Source organism: Hesperophylax consimilis, chromosome 4, assembly GCF_061612785.1.
Source record: "Hesperophylax consimilis isolate HC1 chromosome 4, BYU_Hcon_1.0, whole genome shotgun sequence".
In the NCBI taxonomy this organism is placed as follows: Eukaryota; Metazoa; Arthropoda; class Insecta; order Trichoptera; family Limnephilidae; genus Hesperophylax; species Hesperophylax consimilis.
The window spans coordinates 10659794-10679898 of record NC_142839.1 but is presented as its reverse complement, the minus strand read 5'-3'; the positions used below and the strand labels follow the sequence as shown (position 1 = coordinate 10679898).

At 31.4% G+C, this 20105-nt stretch overlaps 1 protein-coding gene across 1 annotated transcript; it reads right to left on the bottom strand.

Moving 5' to 3' along the window:
• Positions 1–1185: 1185 nt before the first annotated feature.
• Positions 1186–19165, bottom strand: LOC149424178 (visual pigment-like receptor peropsin). The gene is made up of 7 exons (XM_089631045.1): positions 19084–19165; positions 15555–15720; positions 14602–14729; positions 9032–9248; positions 4383–4467; positions 3336–3491; positions 1186–1565 (listed from the first exon to the last, which is right to left on the bottom strand). Exons 1-7 carry the CDS (start codon positions 19163–19165, stop codon positions 1425–1427), a joined length of 975 nt encoding a protein of 324 aa, XP_089487171.1. The 3' UTR covers positions 1186–1424.
• Positions 19166–20105: the final 940 nt, after the last annotated feature.

The following is a 20105-nucleotide window of genomic DNA, read 5'->3' as shown; positions in this document are numbered from 1 at the left end:
TCATGCTTAAAAGGTCTTGACCAAGAATTTCGGGTTGCGCTGTCAAAAATCGAGCCGAATATAAAACTTTTGTGTTCATTGAAACAAGCGCAGGTTAATTTAACAATTAATCGCTCATTAATTTATTATTATTTTATAATAATTATTAAGATTGCGTAAAAATAAATATGTTATAGTTATATGTATGTATGTATAGTTTTCAAATAAAAAAAAAGAAATTATTGTAAAATTTGTGTATCAATTTTATATGTATATATTTTAGCTTTTGGTGTGCCGCGTAATTCTAGGAAGAAATTTGGTGTGTCGTAGGTGAGAAAAGGTTGCGGAGAACTGCTGTACACCACTTTAAAAGCAAGAATCTCTTTAAATGATTTTCCTGTACTTCAGTATTTGAAGAAAGGTGCATTAAAATATCTTAATTATTTTTTATTTGCCAAACCATAAATGTGACCACTAATGGTGATACACTGTTTATGGTGATATACGACACAATAACTCTTCATCTACTTATGGTTTTATTGCACACTAAACGTTGGTAAATGTTTTGCGAAAACATGTGTTATGTGTCAATGAGAGAAGGATAAACTGAACACAATGTAACTTTGTACTAGGGTATCAGATTGTCACAGAATGTGTTCAATGTATAGGCTATTCGATAGAGTTGCTCTACACTTTGGTGTTAAAGGTTTTAGCAATTAAAGTTTATGGCGTCTAAGGAATGTTTACACTATAATATGACATAATCTTATTCAGTAGGTGGTTAATTAAAAGTATACAATATAATATTTAACGCAACGTTTCAAGTAATGCAATTTCAAAATATTTAGTTTAAAAAAATCGTTAAATTCTTTCCAAATTAAAAAATGTTTGTATTTAAAAAGAGTTTATTTAGAAATGGCTAATGAAAGATACTACAAATTGTTAAGTAATAAATGCGACTTAGATAATAAGAATTTTATTCAATACATAACCGTGACGATCAGAACCATACCATAATATATAAATTGAAAATATAATATCAAGTTATTAAATAGGTATTTCAAAGAATACAGCATTCTGTTTTATGTGGTGTTGTATCGTAGATATGTAATTCACAAAAAAAATTATAAACAATTATTTAACAAAAATAATATCTAAGAAGTTTACAGACAAAACATAATACTTATTATTTTGATTTGAGACGTATCAAGTTCTTAATATTTTATTAGATATGATTTAAGTCAGTTGCACGTACTTGTGAAATAAAAGAGGGCAACTAAATAAAACGGAACAGTGATGAAACTGATGTTAGGTTTGTTGTTTATTTGTTTGTTCTTTTTTTCTTTAATGTTCTGTTTTGCCGCTGTTATATGTTATCACTGAAAAAAGATTGGTTGTTCACTTCGTTTAACCTTCTGAAGGTGTTGGGGTTAAGGGCGAAGGTTTTATTCAGAGATCAGACGGAAGCCATTGGACCTCCTGCCGCCCTTGATGATGCCGTAGTCCTTCTTGCAGCGGCCCAGCAGAGAAGTCCTGATGCGAGGATCGCTGGCCAGGTAGCACAAGAAGGACACCATGGTAGAAGCCTTCAAAATATAAATATACATCACAAGCAGACAAAAAAAATTCTATGGTAACTTGTGCCAGAAAACGATGTGGAACTTGTGGAGGAAACGAAGGATTGAGTTTAGAGAAGCGTCTTGAAGATACCCTTGTTGTAAGGAAGGGGAAACACAGAAACCGGCAAATCATTCCAAAGCTTAGCTGTTGAACACAATCGTAGAAGCGACCCGATTTCAACAAATGTCAACCGTGTACAAACGACGTTGCGCTAAAATAACTATAGACTACGGAATCGTATTGAAGGTTCATCGAATATGATCGAATAGAAAAAAAATAAACACATAAATATATTAAGGCGATTCACTACGTCGTGTAATATTTTAAATGAAGCCGCTATCAATAACAACCCTTACGTAGATGGCGATAAGGTTTAAATTCCCGCTTAACACCACCCGCCTGTTTGATTTATGCTTGAAAAAAACATGGCCAAAAAGTTATTTTTATTTTATTTTATTTTGTGGATGTTCAGGCATAAATATTTTTTTTTTCTATCATTTTATAAATAACTTCATTTTCCACATTATACAATAAAATTATAACCGAAAATGGGTTCGTAAGTAGAAGATTATGAACTTTAAAGTAGTTTTCATAGGCCATATACATTCTTTTTTTCTGGGCTTATAAAAAGACTTAAAGATCTAAAAAATACTCGATTATTTCAAAGGCCAAGATGTATTCTACTCGCAGTATTTAGCATCTGATACATTTCTAGGCGACCAAATTTTCAAACCAAAAACACATGATTTTGCATTACTACGTATGGCATCGCCTTAAAAAATTATAAAATAATAAAGAACAAAAATAATTCAAAACTTTAAGAATAAAAAGATTTTAAATTCTTTAAAGAATACATGAGTTCCTAACACTGTTTAAAAATTTTTTTTAACTTTATCATTTATTTATTCTTATCTTTTATATAAATCATGTACGACTACCATAATACGAGCATGAGCCTAGTATGTATGGTAGATGAGAAAGTCACCAAAATTGTAATTTTTCAATATTTATAAAATAAAAAAATAGTTAAATATATAATATAAAAAGAGTAAGCCTCACATTTAATTACTAAAACTGTGTTATATTTTAAAATGGGATGTAAAAGTCTTGAACATTCTAGACATAAATAGCAATAAATATCTACTAGGTAGTTGATTAGAGCTGAAGTAATATAATTTTTATGAAAATGGACGAAGTAAGAAATGTGCCAAAACAGAGTTGTGTGGTATTCCAACTCCTGAATAATGATAATTACTCCACATTAATTGTCATTGTCAATATGATGTTTAGGTTCCACGACAAAACAGAAACCTTTTGAAGAGTTATATGAAGTCGTTAAAAGTGATACTAACTGATCTTACTTTTTTTCACGGCTTCATATAACTTTTAAAAAGTGTTCTGATTTGTTACTGTTTTTATTTGTCCGGTTACCGATTAATACTACGATTTTAACACAGATATTTCGACAGTACAAAATATTGTCATAATATAAATCAATAATATAATACCAGCCGAAAACGTGGCAGTAGAGATTATATGATGTTACTCGGTTTGATTACTGTTTGTTAATTTGAAATTTTCTTTTGTACAAAACACACCACACGTACAATATCCAAATTATCTCAGATAAGCACATAGTTTCAAATATATTCATATCCCTTATCAACTTGGCATGGCGTTGAGTTATTATTAAGCATTCACAGACAGCTACCTTAGATAACTATTGAGTTAGTTACCTCCGCCCCCAAGGGTGCCAGTAGGACCAGGGCGGGAGGAGGTGGGCGCGGCAGCCAGCTCACCCAAGGGCAGCAGCCGCCCATCGCCACCCAGCCGGTAAGGAGAGCCTGCGGAGTCCAAAGGAGTAGCATTACGGATGCCAAACCCACCGTGCTCTACAAGAAAGATATTAGTAACCATATCAGCTGCTGTATTACAAATATAAACAAACAAATATCGTGAAGAATCCAGTTTAGCGACAAAAACATCTAACCAAAGATAATAGAATATAAATCTAATAGTATCACTGACGCTGAATTTTAAAAACAATAGCATTCGAAGAATCTGCATCTTTTCACCTCGTTTTACTCGTTTATCGTATATCCAATATGTGATTTTTTTTTATATTTATCTAGATCACAACTCTACAATGTAATGAACATTATAGTAAGCCAAATTCTGAAATTTTTTGCCATTTTTTCATACTCTAGTTTAATGTCGACCTATTCAAACCCGTATTAACAAAGCCCGTTACAATAGTATCATCCTTAATCAGCCTTATAACTTCTAACTAACTAACTAACTAACTTAACTAAGTTATTTGTGTTTTAATAAAAAATAAATAATGCCATCACAAAGTGAAAAGCAGTTAGAAGAAGTTTTCTTCGAAAAATTATAACTTCTCCTCATAACTAATAAGTAGTAAAATGAAACTTTGGTCGTTCATTCACATTGGCAATATAAATTAAGATCTGCATAGTTCGCACAAAAATAAAGTGAAGAACATCCCATAGGAGGTTAACATTTGTATTTTCGTGTTTTTTTACTAAAAACCTTCTTATCTAAAAAAAATATTGATTCAATCGGCTTGTGACTGGTCTTATTTGATTTGAAAACACAGTAAACAATACCTCACTCGACCTAGTTTGTAAATATGTATTTTTTTATTCACCTCCCTAGAGTTATTTTATACTATTTTCTCTGTATTTAAAGGTCGTCTTATTTTCAATCCTACTTCCCGTATAATTGGTAGGAAAGAATTCAGGGAAAATGCAAATAATACTTACTTTAGTTAAGGACCATTGCTCACATTCCATGTCCGAGTTGAGAATTCTTCGACTAAGATTGATCGCCTTCCATAAGGAAACTATTCTACAAGAAAAAAATGATAATTATGTTAGTTCCTCCTGAAAATTATTGAGTGAGCCAACACCTTTCACTCCAAAAAATATATACGAGTATAGCGTCTGATAAATCTTTTCATGCCAAATCTTTTTTTTGTTTCTTGATTGATGATAAATTTCTATTAGATTGATTCATAAATAAACCAATCACGATTGATTATTACATAGAAATTGAAGAGAGTTCGATATTCAAAATATTTTACATAGATTTTTACTGAACCAAAGCATCATCATAGACAATTTTCACAGGAAAATTCAGTAGACGGTATATTTATCAATATTCATAAGACTTTATTATATTCCTTTGAAATCAGCTTTGAAAATTGCTGTTGCATAAATTTTCGTACATTTTCTGAAAGTATTTCGAAAATACCAAGAACAATAAAACTTTTAGGCACTAAAAAGAAATGATCCTTATCGTCGTAACTATTGTCCAACTATTCAACAGTTATCATTTTAGAAGTTGGAAAAGATCAGAAGGCAGGGAAATTAGCCGAATTTAATCAAAATGGCAGTATTCATACACTAATATTAGTCATTCAGAATATATATTATAAATAACATGTGAACTTTTACGAATAGATATCATGACGGCATGCTACAATATAAGTATGTCAGTATTAATAACAGTAATTGTATGAACACGTGTTCCGCCGACCGCATTAAACATTCACTTTTGACTGATACTCTTTCAATTCATTCGTTATCCGCAGTCAAACAGAAAAACAAATAAGTTTACCAGATTTCTAATAAATTAACAGTATTTCATATCAGTAAGTATTCTACAAGTATTTAAATAAGACAGTGTTGTCATTGAACATAATTAAATCAGTCCAGTTTTGTTTATACAGGTTGGCGCATAAGTCGTCACTCCATTTCATAACTTGGTTTGAAAATAAAATTATTATTTTGACACAATTATTCCAAGTTATTGAGGAGTATTATAGCGTTCCATTGTTTGACACATATTTTGATTTTGTTTACTTCAAAAATGTCAAAATTATTATGAAATGATATAATATGCAAAAATGAGAGCATCTTCCCACGGGGTGATGATTTTTCCACCACTTTTTTTTTAGTATTGAATATTGTTTACAGTTGTTAGTTCGTCGGCCTCCGTAGTCAAGGCTCTCGACTAGCAATCTGGAGGTCACAGGTTTAAATTCCGGCGTTCGCCAGTAAATTTTATTTGATAAATTTGTGTTATTTCACAATTTAATCATTTATAATTATTAATATTATATTTGCGAAACGTTCCAGAGTTGAAGATACTTTGGGGAACGCCATAGTGGAAGACCAACATTCAAAATTGAAACGTTGCTTGAATAGCTATATCCGTATTCGGCGACCAATTCTGAATAGCCAGGTACTTCCCGACCTTTCTCTTTCACTTCTTCCCTTCCCCACTACCTTCAGCATCACAACATACTATAGGGATTCCATGGTCTCAGTTAGGACTGTTGTGCGGTATTCACATAAAAAAATTAAATGCGGTTACAGGCTGCACATGACCTATTATGTTTTTGTAAACTGATTTTTTTTAAATTTGTGATTATAAAAACTTTTTTTTATAATAATAATAATAATAATACTTGGATGACTTGTATAGCGCCGTTTTTGTGCAAAAACACCTCAAGGGCGCTGTACAAACTTATAATACATTTCTACAGTGATCTATGTTATTACTTAACTATTTATGGAGAAAATACACAGTACAATACTTACCTGGTAGGTCACTTGAGATTAACACTTAATTAACATTATCTAATTGTTTATTGGCGAAATTTAGATACAGGATTTAGGACTCAATTGAAAAATTGAATAATACTGGACTTTCTCTCAGGAATGGTATATTTAATTTAAGGATACGACAGCTTAAAAAGGTAAGTTTTTAGTTTAGTTTAGTTTAGTTTTACTATAAAGCATCTATTTTTAACAGTTTTTTTTGGTTGAAGATTGAATCTATTTATTTAACCTATAAATTAACCTATTGGAACGACATTTATTTCGTAAATTAACTGCTGTAATGTCTTCCGAATTCAGAGAAATTCATATAATGTCCGTCTGCGTGTACTTAATTGACACCAAAAGTTTATAAAATGCATTGTCATCGATATGTCAAGTCCATCTGTCGAGTTTCAGCTTGATCGGATGTCAGGAAGTAGGTTGATTTCCGCTTCCAAGATTTGCATTCATTAATTATCGAAAAACAAAAGTGAAATTCACATAGATGTATTTAATAGGGCGGAATTTGTAGAATCGCTTTTTGTAAAAGTAAACTTTCATAATTTTTTTATTATTATTTTGGTTTCGGAAAATAAAAAAAACTTTTTTTTAACTCACATTGTTGCAATTCTAATATATGTATAAAAAATAGCGGCTTAAGAATTACCATAATTGTATGAAAATGGTAGAAAAGTATTTGCTTAATTATTAATAATCTGAAGCGGCTTAAGAATTACCATAACTGTATGATAATGGTAAAAAAGTTTTTGGTTAATTATTAGTAATCTGAAGTGGCTTAAGAATTACCATATTTGTATGAAAATGGTAGAAAAGTATTTGCTTAATTTTTTTGGTAGTGTGATTTATTTAAGTAGGATTTTTGTCTTTATATAAAATAGTATTTACACAGTTCTCTTATTACCTTCAACAATGAGCAACGTACTAACATTATATTGTTGGTAAATCACCATACCGTTATAAAACTAAACTGGAATGTTGTGTTGGTTTCGTATTACTAGGAACAAAACATTTTATTTGTAAAATTAGCGAAAAGAAAAGCACGAAAAGGAGATTTGGTTTCTTTCCCATAAGTTCTTTAAGCAGAAATTGTTTTATCAACATACATAACACGTAATTTATTTTATTTGTAACAATCCTTAATCAATCCATTTTACAATCTTCATCTTATAGTGGAGGAGAGTTGTTATTATTATTATTGCTACGACTAGCTGAAGACCCGTCAACGGGCGTTACACAGAGTTTTTAGAAATCAGATGTAGAAAGTAATTTTCCTCTTGTTTTGAACATCCAGTCTGTAAAATTTAATCAAAATTCTGCTGTAAGTGGTGGAAAAAGGGGGTTGTAACCATTGTCCTGTTTTGAAGGTCAAGTATGTAAAATTATATCAATCTTGGAATAAAACTGTAATCTATCTATATGTATATAAATAAAAATATTTAATTATTTTACGCGATAATTATAACACCTCGCGTGCGTCGGCGGCATTTATTTTTACTCGGGAGATATTTTCAATTTGTATGGATGTTACATAAAAAACCTTGTCTTATCAATATTAGTTTATCATCAATAAATAATAATATTTGACAAGTCAAAATATTTCACCAACAAATGTAGTTGTAATATGTATCGACGCCATCTAGTGGGAAATTCAGCACTAACAAAGCCTTTCCTACATAAATAAAGTTGGTTGTTTACAGGTGAAAAAATATAAAAAGCAATAATTTTTTATTGAAATACTAGAACACATTGAATTATTTGGGTTCCGAATAAGCCGGCGTAGCTTAATGGTTCCAGAGCACCTGACCGGACATGAGAAGGTGCGGGTTAAATTCCCGTCGGCGGCATTTATTTTTACTCGGGAGATATTTTCAATTTGTATGGATATTTCGGGGAGTAATTCTTGTTTATGATAATTTGTTATCCCTTGTGTAATGCATAAAAAATGTTCGTTTATTCAACATCTTAAATCTCCGAAAGTTCTTCAACGATTGCTTTTAACTTTGACTTTCTAATACGTGTGCTTTTTTATATACCTATATTATATAGATGTCACCTGTGAAATGTAAAAACATGCATTTTTGCTAGCTACGACAGGTAAATACATGTTTTTTTAAATAGCTCCATCTGTTAGACAAATATGTTTTTTTTAAACATCGCCATCTATTGATCGTAAAAGCAACACGCGTTATTATTTCTCTATCTGCACAAATAGAGAAATAATAGTGCTGCCATATTCGCTGTTCTTCATATTGTATAATTTATTTATTTATGTATATTTTACTCCCATATTTGGACTAATATAATAATAATTCAGTGGAACAGAATTAAAAAGAACATGTTTTTGAAATTATATAGAACTCATGCAGAATAAAAGTATTATGCTAACCTTAATTGTAATCATTACTGAGATATGTTATTATAGCCTTCTTGTAACTATATTCTGTGCAGTTGAACACATCTACAATTTCTGCGAAAGTGTTGCCATCTGAATGCAATTTAGGTACAAACGAGTATCTAAATTACTCAGTTCTGATAATACTGTTGCAATTAAATATATTTTTTCATACAGTAGTTCTAGTTGGTAGGTATAGGTTATAGAGAGAATTGTTTAGCCAGACGACGACCTTTTAGTGATAAAATTTAAAATAATCATAGTTAGACTGAAAACAGAGAAACTAATAAATAAATAAATTATGTTGTGAAAGTCAGGAGTGCACCATGAACGTTAAAATTGGTATCTTCAGTTGAGATAGGTATGTGTGATGTAATTGGCAAAAATAACTCACATAACAATGACAGGTAGAATTCCGGCGAAGATAACCAAAGGGATGTTGAAGGCTGCTTGTCTCTTGTTGGTAAACCTCCAATCCAGTGAGCACGTGGTACCGCTGACGTCACAGCCGAAGGAGCCATACTTGAGTAATGGTGGGACGGAGAATCCAACAGATAATACCCAACATAAACCGATACAGAATACGTAGAATTTAATGCTTATTTCTTTGCCTGTAATGAAAAACATACCAAAAGGACAATGTAATTAATAATAAGGAGGTAGGTAGCTGGTTTAACATGAATTGATTTCTTAAGTACGTATATTTCTACATATATATAACTTATTAATTATTATTTTATTTTTTGGAATTGATTTATTCAAAATATAAAGACAATGAATTATGTAGTATTAACTCATATGTATAATATATAGTGATAATTAATTTTGTATCTATACTTTTATTTAGAGGTGTACACCCAATAAAAACTATGGTTGTGTGTATCGAAGAAGGGTGTAATTTTTTTATTTACTAAGAAATTTTTACTGCAGTTTCTTTTTTAGATATAAAAGTTGTAATTTTATATTTTTCAATTTTTTTTTAGTTTATGTTTTCGGTAAATTTTTGGGTTTTTTTTTAGTTGTATTTTGAATTGTATATATTTTCTGATAATTAATTACCAGTTATTTTTAGTTCCGTTGACCCAAAGTTTATTTTACATATCGAATTCCGTAACATTGTATGTATTTTGGTCTGAGGTTAGTTTGTATTTCTTACTGGTACGGCTTTATTTAAAATATTTTCTTTAAGCACTTGTAAATTTGAGTGGCACAGAAACGGAGTATTTAATTTCCTGACGAGTTCTGAAGGTTATAAAACTGATTTCTTTCAAATTATTTTAGTTTTTAGTCAGTTAATGTAAAGAGAATGTGTGTGGGTTTTATAAGCGCCACCCCATCATATAATACCATAAGGAATTATGGGTTGACAGAACGCTAAGTAAATTTATAAGTAAGTATGTTTCACCGAAATCTAGGATAGCCTATAATAGCTATGCTTATAGTGTCTATATTTTCCTTGCCCCTATTGCCTTTAAAATATTTATATGGGTCTTTTGTATCTAATTTAATTTAATTTAGCCTTTTATTTGTCTACGAAAAACCCCAAAAACACATATTATTTTGTTATTAGAAATCCTAGATGCATCCATTAGAAATTTCAGATTTACATGTATCTTAGGCAATTACCGTTCAACATTTCGAGATTATTTATTTATTTATTTACGCCCTAGTGGGTTTTTACGTAAAATAAATATATTAGAGCTGTGTTAACTTTTTGTTGTACAGCGTTTTCCAATAAGAGTTGTTATTTTGAATAGCCCGCTATTTCGGTAGATGTTACTTTTGAGGCTGTCATTTTTTGACATTTGACAATTAGAAACTACGCCATTAATAAAAATGGAACGATACACGCTTAAACAACGCATTGAAATTATTAAAATTCACTTGAGTGAATCAAATGCAAATCATCTTGAGTGATGAGGCCCATTTCCACCTCGGTGGCTTCGTCAACAACCAAAATTGTCGCATCTGAGGCTAGAAAAACCCAAGAATTCTTGTTGAAAAACCTCTCTATTCTGAACTTGTGACTTTTTGGTGCGGTTTATGGTCCGGCGGAGTCATTGGACCTTACTTTTTCGAAAATGAGGCTGGAGCAACAGTTACGGTGAATGGATTGCGCTATCGAGAGATGATTAATGATTTTTTATGGCTGAAATTGGATGGTATTGATCTGGACAACGTTTAATTTTAACAAAACGGCGCTACGTGCCACACAAGCAACGAAACCATTGATCTTTTACGATTACTTATATCAAAATAACATCTCTTATTGGAAAACCCTGTAGTAACAATGGAAGAGCACGTAGATACACGATATTGATTAAAATACAAATATTTATCTCTTCTCTATTTTACTAAAATAAAGTTGCTATCCGCGTATGTTTGTGCGCTTAGTTTTTCTAAACTACGCTACGGATTTTGATAAGGTTTTCACTATCATTTAGACATTTTTTCCCGGAAGGTTTATTTATGTAATACATGCATGTTATGTTTATGAAAAGTAGAGAAAAGTCGAGCAACGTGAGGTACACGTCAGCCTGTTGTAATTTATTTTTTTAATTCCAAAGTACCTAGTAAGGCACTTGAATATGTTTTAAGGTTTTGAAGCAAGTATCTCGACGACATACTGATTTTTGTAACCAATCTACCGGATTTTTAAACTCGCATCTACCTATAGACATTCATAGATCCAACTTAAATGATGAGCATTTGAAGTCTCTGCTGATAATTTTCACTTATTACTTACTTATTATTTTCATTATGTGAATTATCTATGTACTCGTATTTCACTTATTGTGAGTTTTTAGAATAAATCGCAGATCATTAATCACAGTTAAAATGTTTAATTTCATCATGCATGTCAGTTATTATATATTGTTGGTCGTTAAATATAAACATCTGATTATTATTTTGTAGGTTTAAATTACATTGTAAATTTTACAATGTAATCAAAAATAAACTATGGCGGGTCGGATTGGTGGTGTTCGTTAGTTAGCCCGCAGGCCGTAGATTGGAGACCCCTATTTCAAAGCATGAAGAGGTACTTATTTGACTAGATAATAAATTTAATTACTACGAATCTTTGATCTCTCATGTTTGAAAGATATAATTAGTTACAAAGCTAACTAAATTAGCTAACTTCCCTCATGTCTCTTCAACAATAGGTACCGTAATATTCCATATTTTACATTGAGTTATTAGCAATCATCCTTCCCACAGATTATTCAAGATGCTGTTAACTCAAAAATATCATAAACTTACTTTACCATACTTTAATTTTAATAGTTAGTATGGTAATTACATATGCATAGCTTTTTTTCGTATTGTAATGTATTCTATACTGCCTAAATATATCCACTAACTTTTGTGTTTTAAAAATTACAATATTATTAAGTCATCATAAGACCCAAAGCGCATCAAGCACGCTTAATTACGGGTGGGGAATTGAAACCCACAAAAACCCCATTTATTTTAATAAAGACAACGCGACGGTGCTAAGCTTAATAGTACTTGATATCTGGTACTTAATGCCTAAACCAAAACCACAATAATTAAAGTAATTATTGTACTGCACGATTCTACATATTTAAATACACACTTCAAACTTGACACTGTAATGTTGTCCAAAACGTTGGCAAAATTAGGAAGAAATTCAACACGGCATAAAAACTCAAAAATTAATCATGATAAGCAATATTAATTTTTACTAATTTCAAATTAAATAAGTGCAAGCAAATCGGTCAAATATTTCACCAAAGATTTTTTTTAATTGCATTGTATCAATTTAATTCCAATTTGCCAATGAATTCAATTTTTTTGTCATTGCATAGTATCCATTAAAATCCAATTTGCCAATGAAGCCAATTTTTGTCATTGCATAATATACATTTAAATCCAATTTGCCAGTAATGCCAATTTTTGTCATTGCATAATATACATTTAAATCCAATTTGCCAGTAAAGCCAATTTTTAGTAGGATAAAAAATCAAAAAGCCCTCTATTGCCTTCTTTTTTCTATAAATCAGATTTTTATTTAGAATCTCCGTTAATGAAGTGTCTAGTTTTCTACATCCAAGGATGCTTCAGTACGGCCTCGGTGTCTTTAAGATCAAAGATCAAATTATAAGTTAAGTTTATACTTGGTTTTAAAAAATATTATATAAGGCTTAAGATATTAATTGTTCGGATCTCAGTTTGCTCAGACACCCTTTTTATGAATACCATACAACTGCCCCCAACTGCAGTGGCGGCTCGTGACTTTTGTGTGTACTAATTGTTGTGCTAATTGTTTGGTTTCCTGAATTCAAAATTTTCATACAAAAAAAAAATTTCGAAAAAAAATATTAAAAAACGTTTTCATCTACAACAACATCAAAAATGCATTTTTTGTAATATTAGCACTCAATGACACTGAAAGGTCACGAGCTGCCACTGCTCAACTGTATAGAACCAGTAAAACTGTGATGGCATCCTTAATTTGGGTATGTTGTGAGGCTTAAGATCGTAGTGAATAGAAGGCGATGGGAAGAGGAAGGTAATGAAGTACCTGGCTATTCAGATCTGGTCACCATACACAGCTAAAGCCATATCAAGCACCGTTTCGATTCTGAATGATGGTCTACTAATATACCTATGGCATTTGATCAAATAAATTAGGAAAACGATTAAATCTTCAATAATTGTCTTGTTAAATTTCGCATACTATTTGTGAGCTAGAATATACATTTTTTATCAAAGGAAAGAGAACAACACATTTTGAATAAATTTTCCACTTTTGCACTTATCAAAAATTATTATAATGTATTCTTAAGGCCTCAATAAATTAATAGACTTTGGAGAAAAACAACACTATTATTAAGTGTACAAAATCGAATGAAGATGATTTTCTAATAATATGTTTTTTGTATCATGAGTTTAATGAATCGGAAGAATATTGCATTATACAAACTTTATTTTCATAGTGTTTTATAGCTACCCAATAATTTGTTTTTCATCGTAACGAATTTATTTTCCTTCGTCACGTCAAATTCAGCGACAAGTGATATGACGTTCCTTGAGAACTTAGAGGATAATTTATGTATTTATTCAACCCACTGATAAACCTACTCCGCGTTCACTTTTTTCATCCTGTTTTTAATCATCTTTAAAAAACAAAGTACTATTTTATTATATCTATTTTTAAATGTCGCGTTTGCCACCATCACTGAAAAGAAAATACGCGTCGATAGTTTCTATATTGGACAAATTTTCGTATAGATCCGGGATAAAGAATGACGTATTCTATTTTGGTGCCGATTTTCGTTACGTTTAAGGTGGCGGACATTATTTGTCATCTGTCGTCTGTCATTCTCTTAAGGATTTATGTAAATACATTAATTATGTGGAACGCTGTGTTTTTATTTCGTCATATATTTAAAATTAATAAAAAATGTGTTTATTGTTTAGAAACGTGTATTTCTATTCGGTATTGTGAATTTCGTGCGTTGATTTGTTGACGGTAAAGGTAAACGACGAAGATACTTTCATATGATAAATGGTTATATTCAAGGTGTAACAATTTCTGCCGATTTAATACCGTCCTACAATATTATTTCTACTCTAATTGTACTGTCCATATGAAATCGTAAGTATGAAAATAATGATGGTATAAAGTATAGATTTTTATATGGGTCTAGTCTAAATTTCTATATGGGGAACGACATGAAAAATATATCTCGTAAAACACTCATTAGCACATACATAACATATAGCCAAATTCGAACACTGCAATTTGTGATTAAAGATCGTTTTTAATTTAATATTAATTAAATTAAATTAAAATTATTGTTAGTTAAAATCGGTTTTTTACGATCAAAATCATAAAAGTAAACTTCATATATTCTACATAATTTTAAAATTTTCCTTTGTGAAAATGCCCCATTGACTATAAAAAAATATTTTTTTTATGCAATCACACATACTTACCAAATTTCATTCTTTTGGCCACGAAAAATCTCTCGAAGCACAAAACTGTCAGGGCAGCCATTTGGAATACTCCCAAAAGTTGGTGCATAAAGGCAAATAATTGACAGCATGATGGACCAAACAACCACCTAAAATAAAATATTTTTTTATTCTACAAAATTAACAATACAATAAACTGTTTACAATTATTTGACAGTAAAAGTTGAATTGAAGTTCGAAAAATTGATATTTATTACAAAGGAGACCATCTTCCGATCATTATCCTAAAAAGGCTCGGGAGCCCTACGGGCAGTCAAAAGGGCAAACGAAATCAATATAATTTCGGGCCTTTGCATTAATGTTCAACTATTCCTTGATATTTGCTCACACTCGTCTAGATCACGTGTCACACGCTTTGCAGTGTCAGGACGGATCAATTAGTGAATAATCACTTCTAGGTCCTCTTCAAAAGTGACCGATTTCCAGGAAAAGTAAAAACTAAACATTTGCTACGTACCTTGGAGAGCCGACTTAATAGTGTATTTTCAAAGTATTTTCTTAGTAATAGAAAAAATTATATTATTGATGGAATTTAAATTTTATTTTAATTAGCAAATAAATTTTCTATAAAAAAAATAAAAGTTTTATATTGGTTCGTGAATATTGCGTTGATGACATCACACTGACCAACGTGGGTGAAAACTGTCTTACTACCCAGTAGCGTTATCTACATAATAATGACACTGTAGCCAGATCATACCGCTTAGGAATGTGCGATTTAGATCGTTTTTAAAATAAATAATTATGAATGAAAATATGAAAACCACACATTGTTAATTCTAGAATAAAAAAATTAAAAAATCTTCGACACATTTGAACGGTATCCATGTCTATGAAAATAGCCTGTTATGTAATCATTATATGATCGATATTTAGCAAATAAATTTGGAAATAATTAGTAAGTAGTATCTTACCTTCCCACTATAGCAGATGGTCCTGCGAAAGTAAATCCACCAAGAATTCCTCTGGCCAGACTCGCTGTGCATAGGTTTAGAACTAACAGGTGACTTTTAAATGATAGAAGATGGCTTTGAATGAACGAGGTGATCATCCAACTATTTAGAAGAACGCCACTTAGACCTAAAGCAAGCAAACATATTCAAAATTATTTTATTTAAACATCAGATAAAGGTAAAGGAAGACTGTAGATTTTCAACTGTTCAGAAAACACCCCTTAACAACATGGGTAATTATGTTTATCGCTACCCAATTACGTAACGTTGTGAGACGAGCCGTGGAAAGAGCTGTACATGGAGAAAACTTACTCATATAAAATATTGGTAATTTATTTAAAATCTAGTCAAATTATTCGTATTGCTATTAAAAACGGAACTGCAGGCCTTTAACGAACAAATTGACGGATTTCCTAACAAAGTATCAGTAAAACGCGAATGTGTTATGAAGACATTATATTTACCAGGAAAAGAACACAACCTGCATGAACATGTGTTCCAATATTTTCTGAATGGATCAATCAATGGATTTCGATTAATCAACCATACTCATTTTTCTCCGTGTACGGAAGGGATTTATTAATGAAGAGGTCCGGATTAAATTACAGATGAATGACGGCAGTAGCTCATTCCCTATTAGTGATTTACTACCGTCGTAGATGACTGTCAACACCCGTTCTGCTTTCTTCTGAAGAATTTATCTTTGGTGAATACTTGGAAATCAATTTTTCTAGGTCCTCTAAGCATTCCTCCATTGGAATAGCTATTAAATAGACTCAAAATACCTACATTAGGTCTGCACAGTTGACATGGTAATCGATAGAAACACCCTATTTTATACACCCATTTTTAAATGAATACAATTTTTTGTTGAAATGTGAGATATATATTTTTAGCTGATTTTATATACGACTACCAGAGATTAATTATATATCATACACCGATGAAATATAACTATGCAAGCAAGATGTATTTTGAGAAATTTTATATCACGCGCATAAAGTGTTAATAACACACTTTATTATTGTTTTTTATGTACTTTTGTAATTAGAACACAAGCAGCAGCTTAGATTAGGAAAGAATATAATAATACCTACACAAAATTGTACATTGTGAAATCTTGCATTAAATGTAAATAATACTGTCTAATAAAGAAAAAAAAAATTAATTATTGAAGACAATATTAACGATTCCCAAACGAAAATCTGAAACAGAAAAATCAGAAAAAGATACGGTCACATTCGAACCCGGGACCCTTGCCTTTCCGGGGCACCGCTCAACCAACTGAGCTAATGGGACTAATGCTCTTTCGGTCATATTTAACTGTATCATACTTCAAATAAAAACTACCAACATTGTCTTCATTTATCTCACCGCACATTTTCTATTGGCAACTATCTTTATGTATGTGTGATCGCAAGATTCAACACGAACTAAATGTATCTTTTTCTGATTTTTCTGTTTCAGATTTTCGTTTGAGAATCGCTAATATTGTCTTCAAAATTCAATATTACAATTTGAGGTTTTTCTCACCAAATTATTCCAAAAAATAAAAAATATATTTAATATATTGACGACGGATTTTTAATCAGACGCACAAGGTATCGGATGGAGGTGGCTACCAAATTCTACTGTCGTTGGATGTACTTTAGATTCACATGATGACATGGTGTACTCTGTCTAAATAGTAAATACCACAACAAACACTGCAATCTTCAAGATGATGCCACCTGCAGTACAAAAAGTAAGGGACCGAAACAAGGAATTTCTGAATTTAGATGAAGGAGTGATTTGATGGTGCTGTTGCAGAATGATATGATATGATATAAAGCGAAGTCTCCTTGATAAATTTTATATTTTCCCGGTGGGATGTGAAAACCAAATTCACATATCTTAACTCAAAGCACTCCAACCCGGTACCGAAGTTGGCCCCAATGGACGGATTGAAGATGGAGATTTAAGAGTGATCTCTTTGCACCTGGATTTTTTTTAAATGATACTAGGTTCACCATAATATTAGCTCTACATAAGTAAAATGTATAATTCTTTCAGAAACCCCGTATTATTCAAATATTTTATTTTTAATTCATTGTAAATAAAATCCTAGCATAATCCTAAATTGCCAGTGAGAATATTTATCATCATCTCCTGAATATTCCCACAACTTTGATATAATCTGAAAGTTTTAGCTAAATCTTTAAATATCTAAGTACTTTGATAATTCTATTTGACAAGTTTGCTACCAATGTAAAATATTTTCATTAAACCGCTTAATATGTTTTGATATACAGTATAAGAATTCTGAAAAAAAAATAAAAACTTAGATAATCTTGGTTATATCATTTATGTAATTCGTGGACACCACCATACGAAGGAAAGCTAAGTGCATTGGGCAGATGGTGCACTGTTATGAGAAAAGTTTATGGAAGAAGAGTCGGTAGCTACTCGTATATACTACAAAGCATCTCAGAAGGTAGAGATACAGAGAGCGACACATTATCAATTTGGGTAAATGGGCATTTTCACCAAAGTTTGTACTTTGCGTTTTTATAATTTCCCACGATTTTGATTTGCTTGTTCTTAGTTACGTATTATGAATATTGGAAAATCATATATTTTTAATATGCAAACTTACTAACTTATTTTATTTAACGAGTCAATATTACTGTCGAAACAGTATATATTATTAATTAATTACTTAGAATCAAAAGGTTTTTCGTTTTTACTATGTCTTATTTCTACATTCAATGGAACAAAGTCTAATTTCATAATTAATTTGGGGAGTAAAATTAAATGAGTTTTTTTTTAAATAACATAAGTATCATATTTTTAGAAAACATAGAGTTTTTTTGTAAATATCAATCAACATTAAAAAAAATCACTTCAACATTTCCAGTAAAGAATCCGAGAGTTCTATTCCTTGACCATTTGTATGTATTTTAACGGCCTTTTTAGGGGCTTTTACAGTTATAAACAATTATGTAAATATTTTACAGACTTTTTTTTATTTATTATTTTGATAATTTAATTGTCCCAGCAACAATATTTCACATTTTATAAGTGATTAATGAAAACTGTTCACTTAAGAATCCAATAATATTGTGGGTAATGAGAAGTACATATTGTGGTAGTTAGTCCCATAATTTCTGCACTGAAAAAAAATCCCGACTTACCCGAGAAATATAACGTAAAAGTAACGGAAGAGGAAGCATATAAAATGATATAAACATACACAAACTTTCGCGAAAATGCCATGATATGGAGCGTTCAAGGATTGAGCAAAAAGATGACGCACAAACTTCATTCAAAACTTCGTACACACGACATCATTACAATGCACTGAGCATAATAATAGTTCATTCAAGCAATCCCATCAAAGGATTAGCCCTTTTGACGGCATCACTTAGTTTCCTAAAATGATATTATTATTTCCTTTTGAAATAAGGGAGCTTTTGTCATGGAACGGCACCACACTATTGCCTTTACTCACCAAACACTATGAGGCACGCTCCCAGCAGAACCTTATGCGAGTTATCCAACACATACCACGGGCACTCGAAATCTGTGAACATTTTCCGTTCATTTACAACTCAGAGGCGTCGCGATGCCCCGATTCTAAACTACTGGGCAATTCGGATCGGCTACTTGTCAGGCTGAGTGTCATCGTTCTTTACTCCAGTGTTTTCCAACTTTTACTGGAATATTTTTCCAACTACTGATTTCAATTAATTATTCCAGTCACGGTGACGGTAGCTTTTGTTTTGCAAAGGCAAATGTACAGAGCTTGTACATTATAAGGCCACAGACTAAATTTATTAATGAGATTGGGAGATGCTTTATTGTACCAAATTCTAGTCTAATGCAGTCCATAGGTCGGGTTAGGTTAAGTTAGTTTAGGTTTGCACAAACAAAAGCTAATCTATCGTTAAATCTAAGCTAATTTTCACCACGACTGAATGGTATTTAAGCTTTACAATTACTCTGTTTCGTATCCTGGATGGGGGGGGGGGGTTGCTAGATAAATTAAAAACTACCACAACACGGGCATTCGCCTAGTATGGTAGTTAAAAAAGTGTCTAAAAATGTAACATGTAAACATTTATTAAATAATAAAAAAAATAATAAAAAAAATTCTGAGTAAATATAACCGGTTCATGAAAAACATCACAATATTCCAAAAGGAACCGGTTCCAAAAGTAACCGGGACAGGAGCATCGGGCATATCTAGGCTCCAGTCGGTTGGGAGCAATTGGAACTCTTTTGCGCTATTCATTTTAATATTTAAAAAGTATTCGATGAAGTAAATAAAATGTTGGAGATTTCTGGTTCAGTCCAAACCAGTCCTGTCCCCACAATAGTCCCAGGATACTCTGCATGAAGGAAGACAATGGTGGGTAATTTGAGAAGCCACTTGTGAGACAAAGGAGGTGAAACCGCGGTGGCGAGTGAAACGAACTAAACTGTATGCCGTGTCTCTCTACTAACAACTCTCTACTCTCAACAATCTACAAC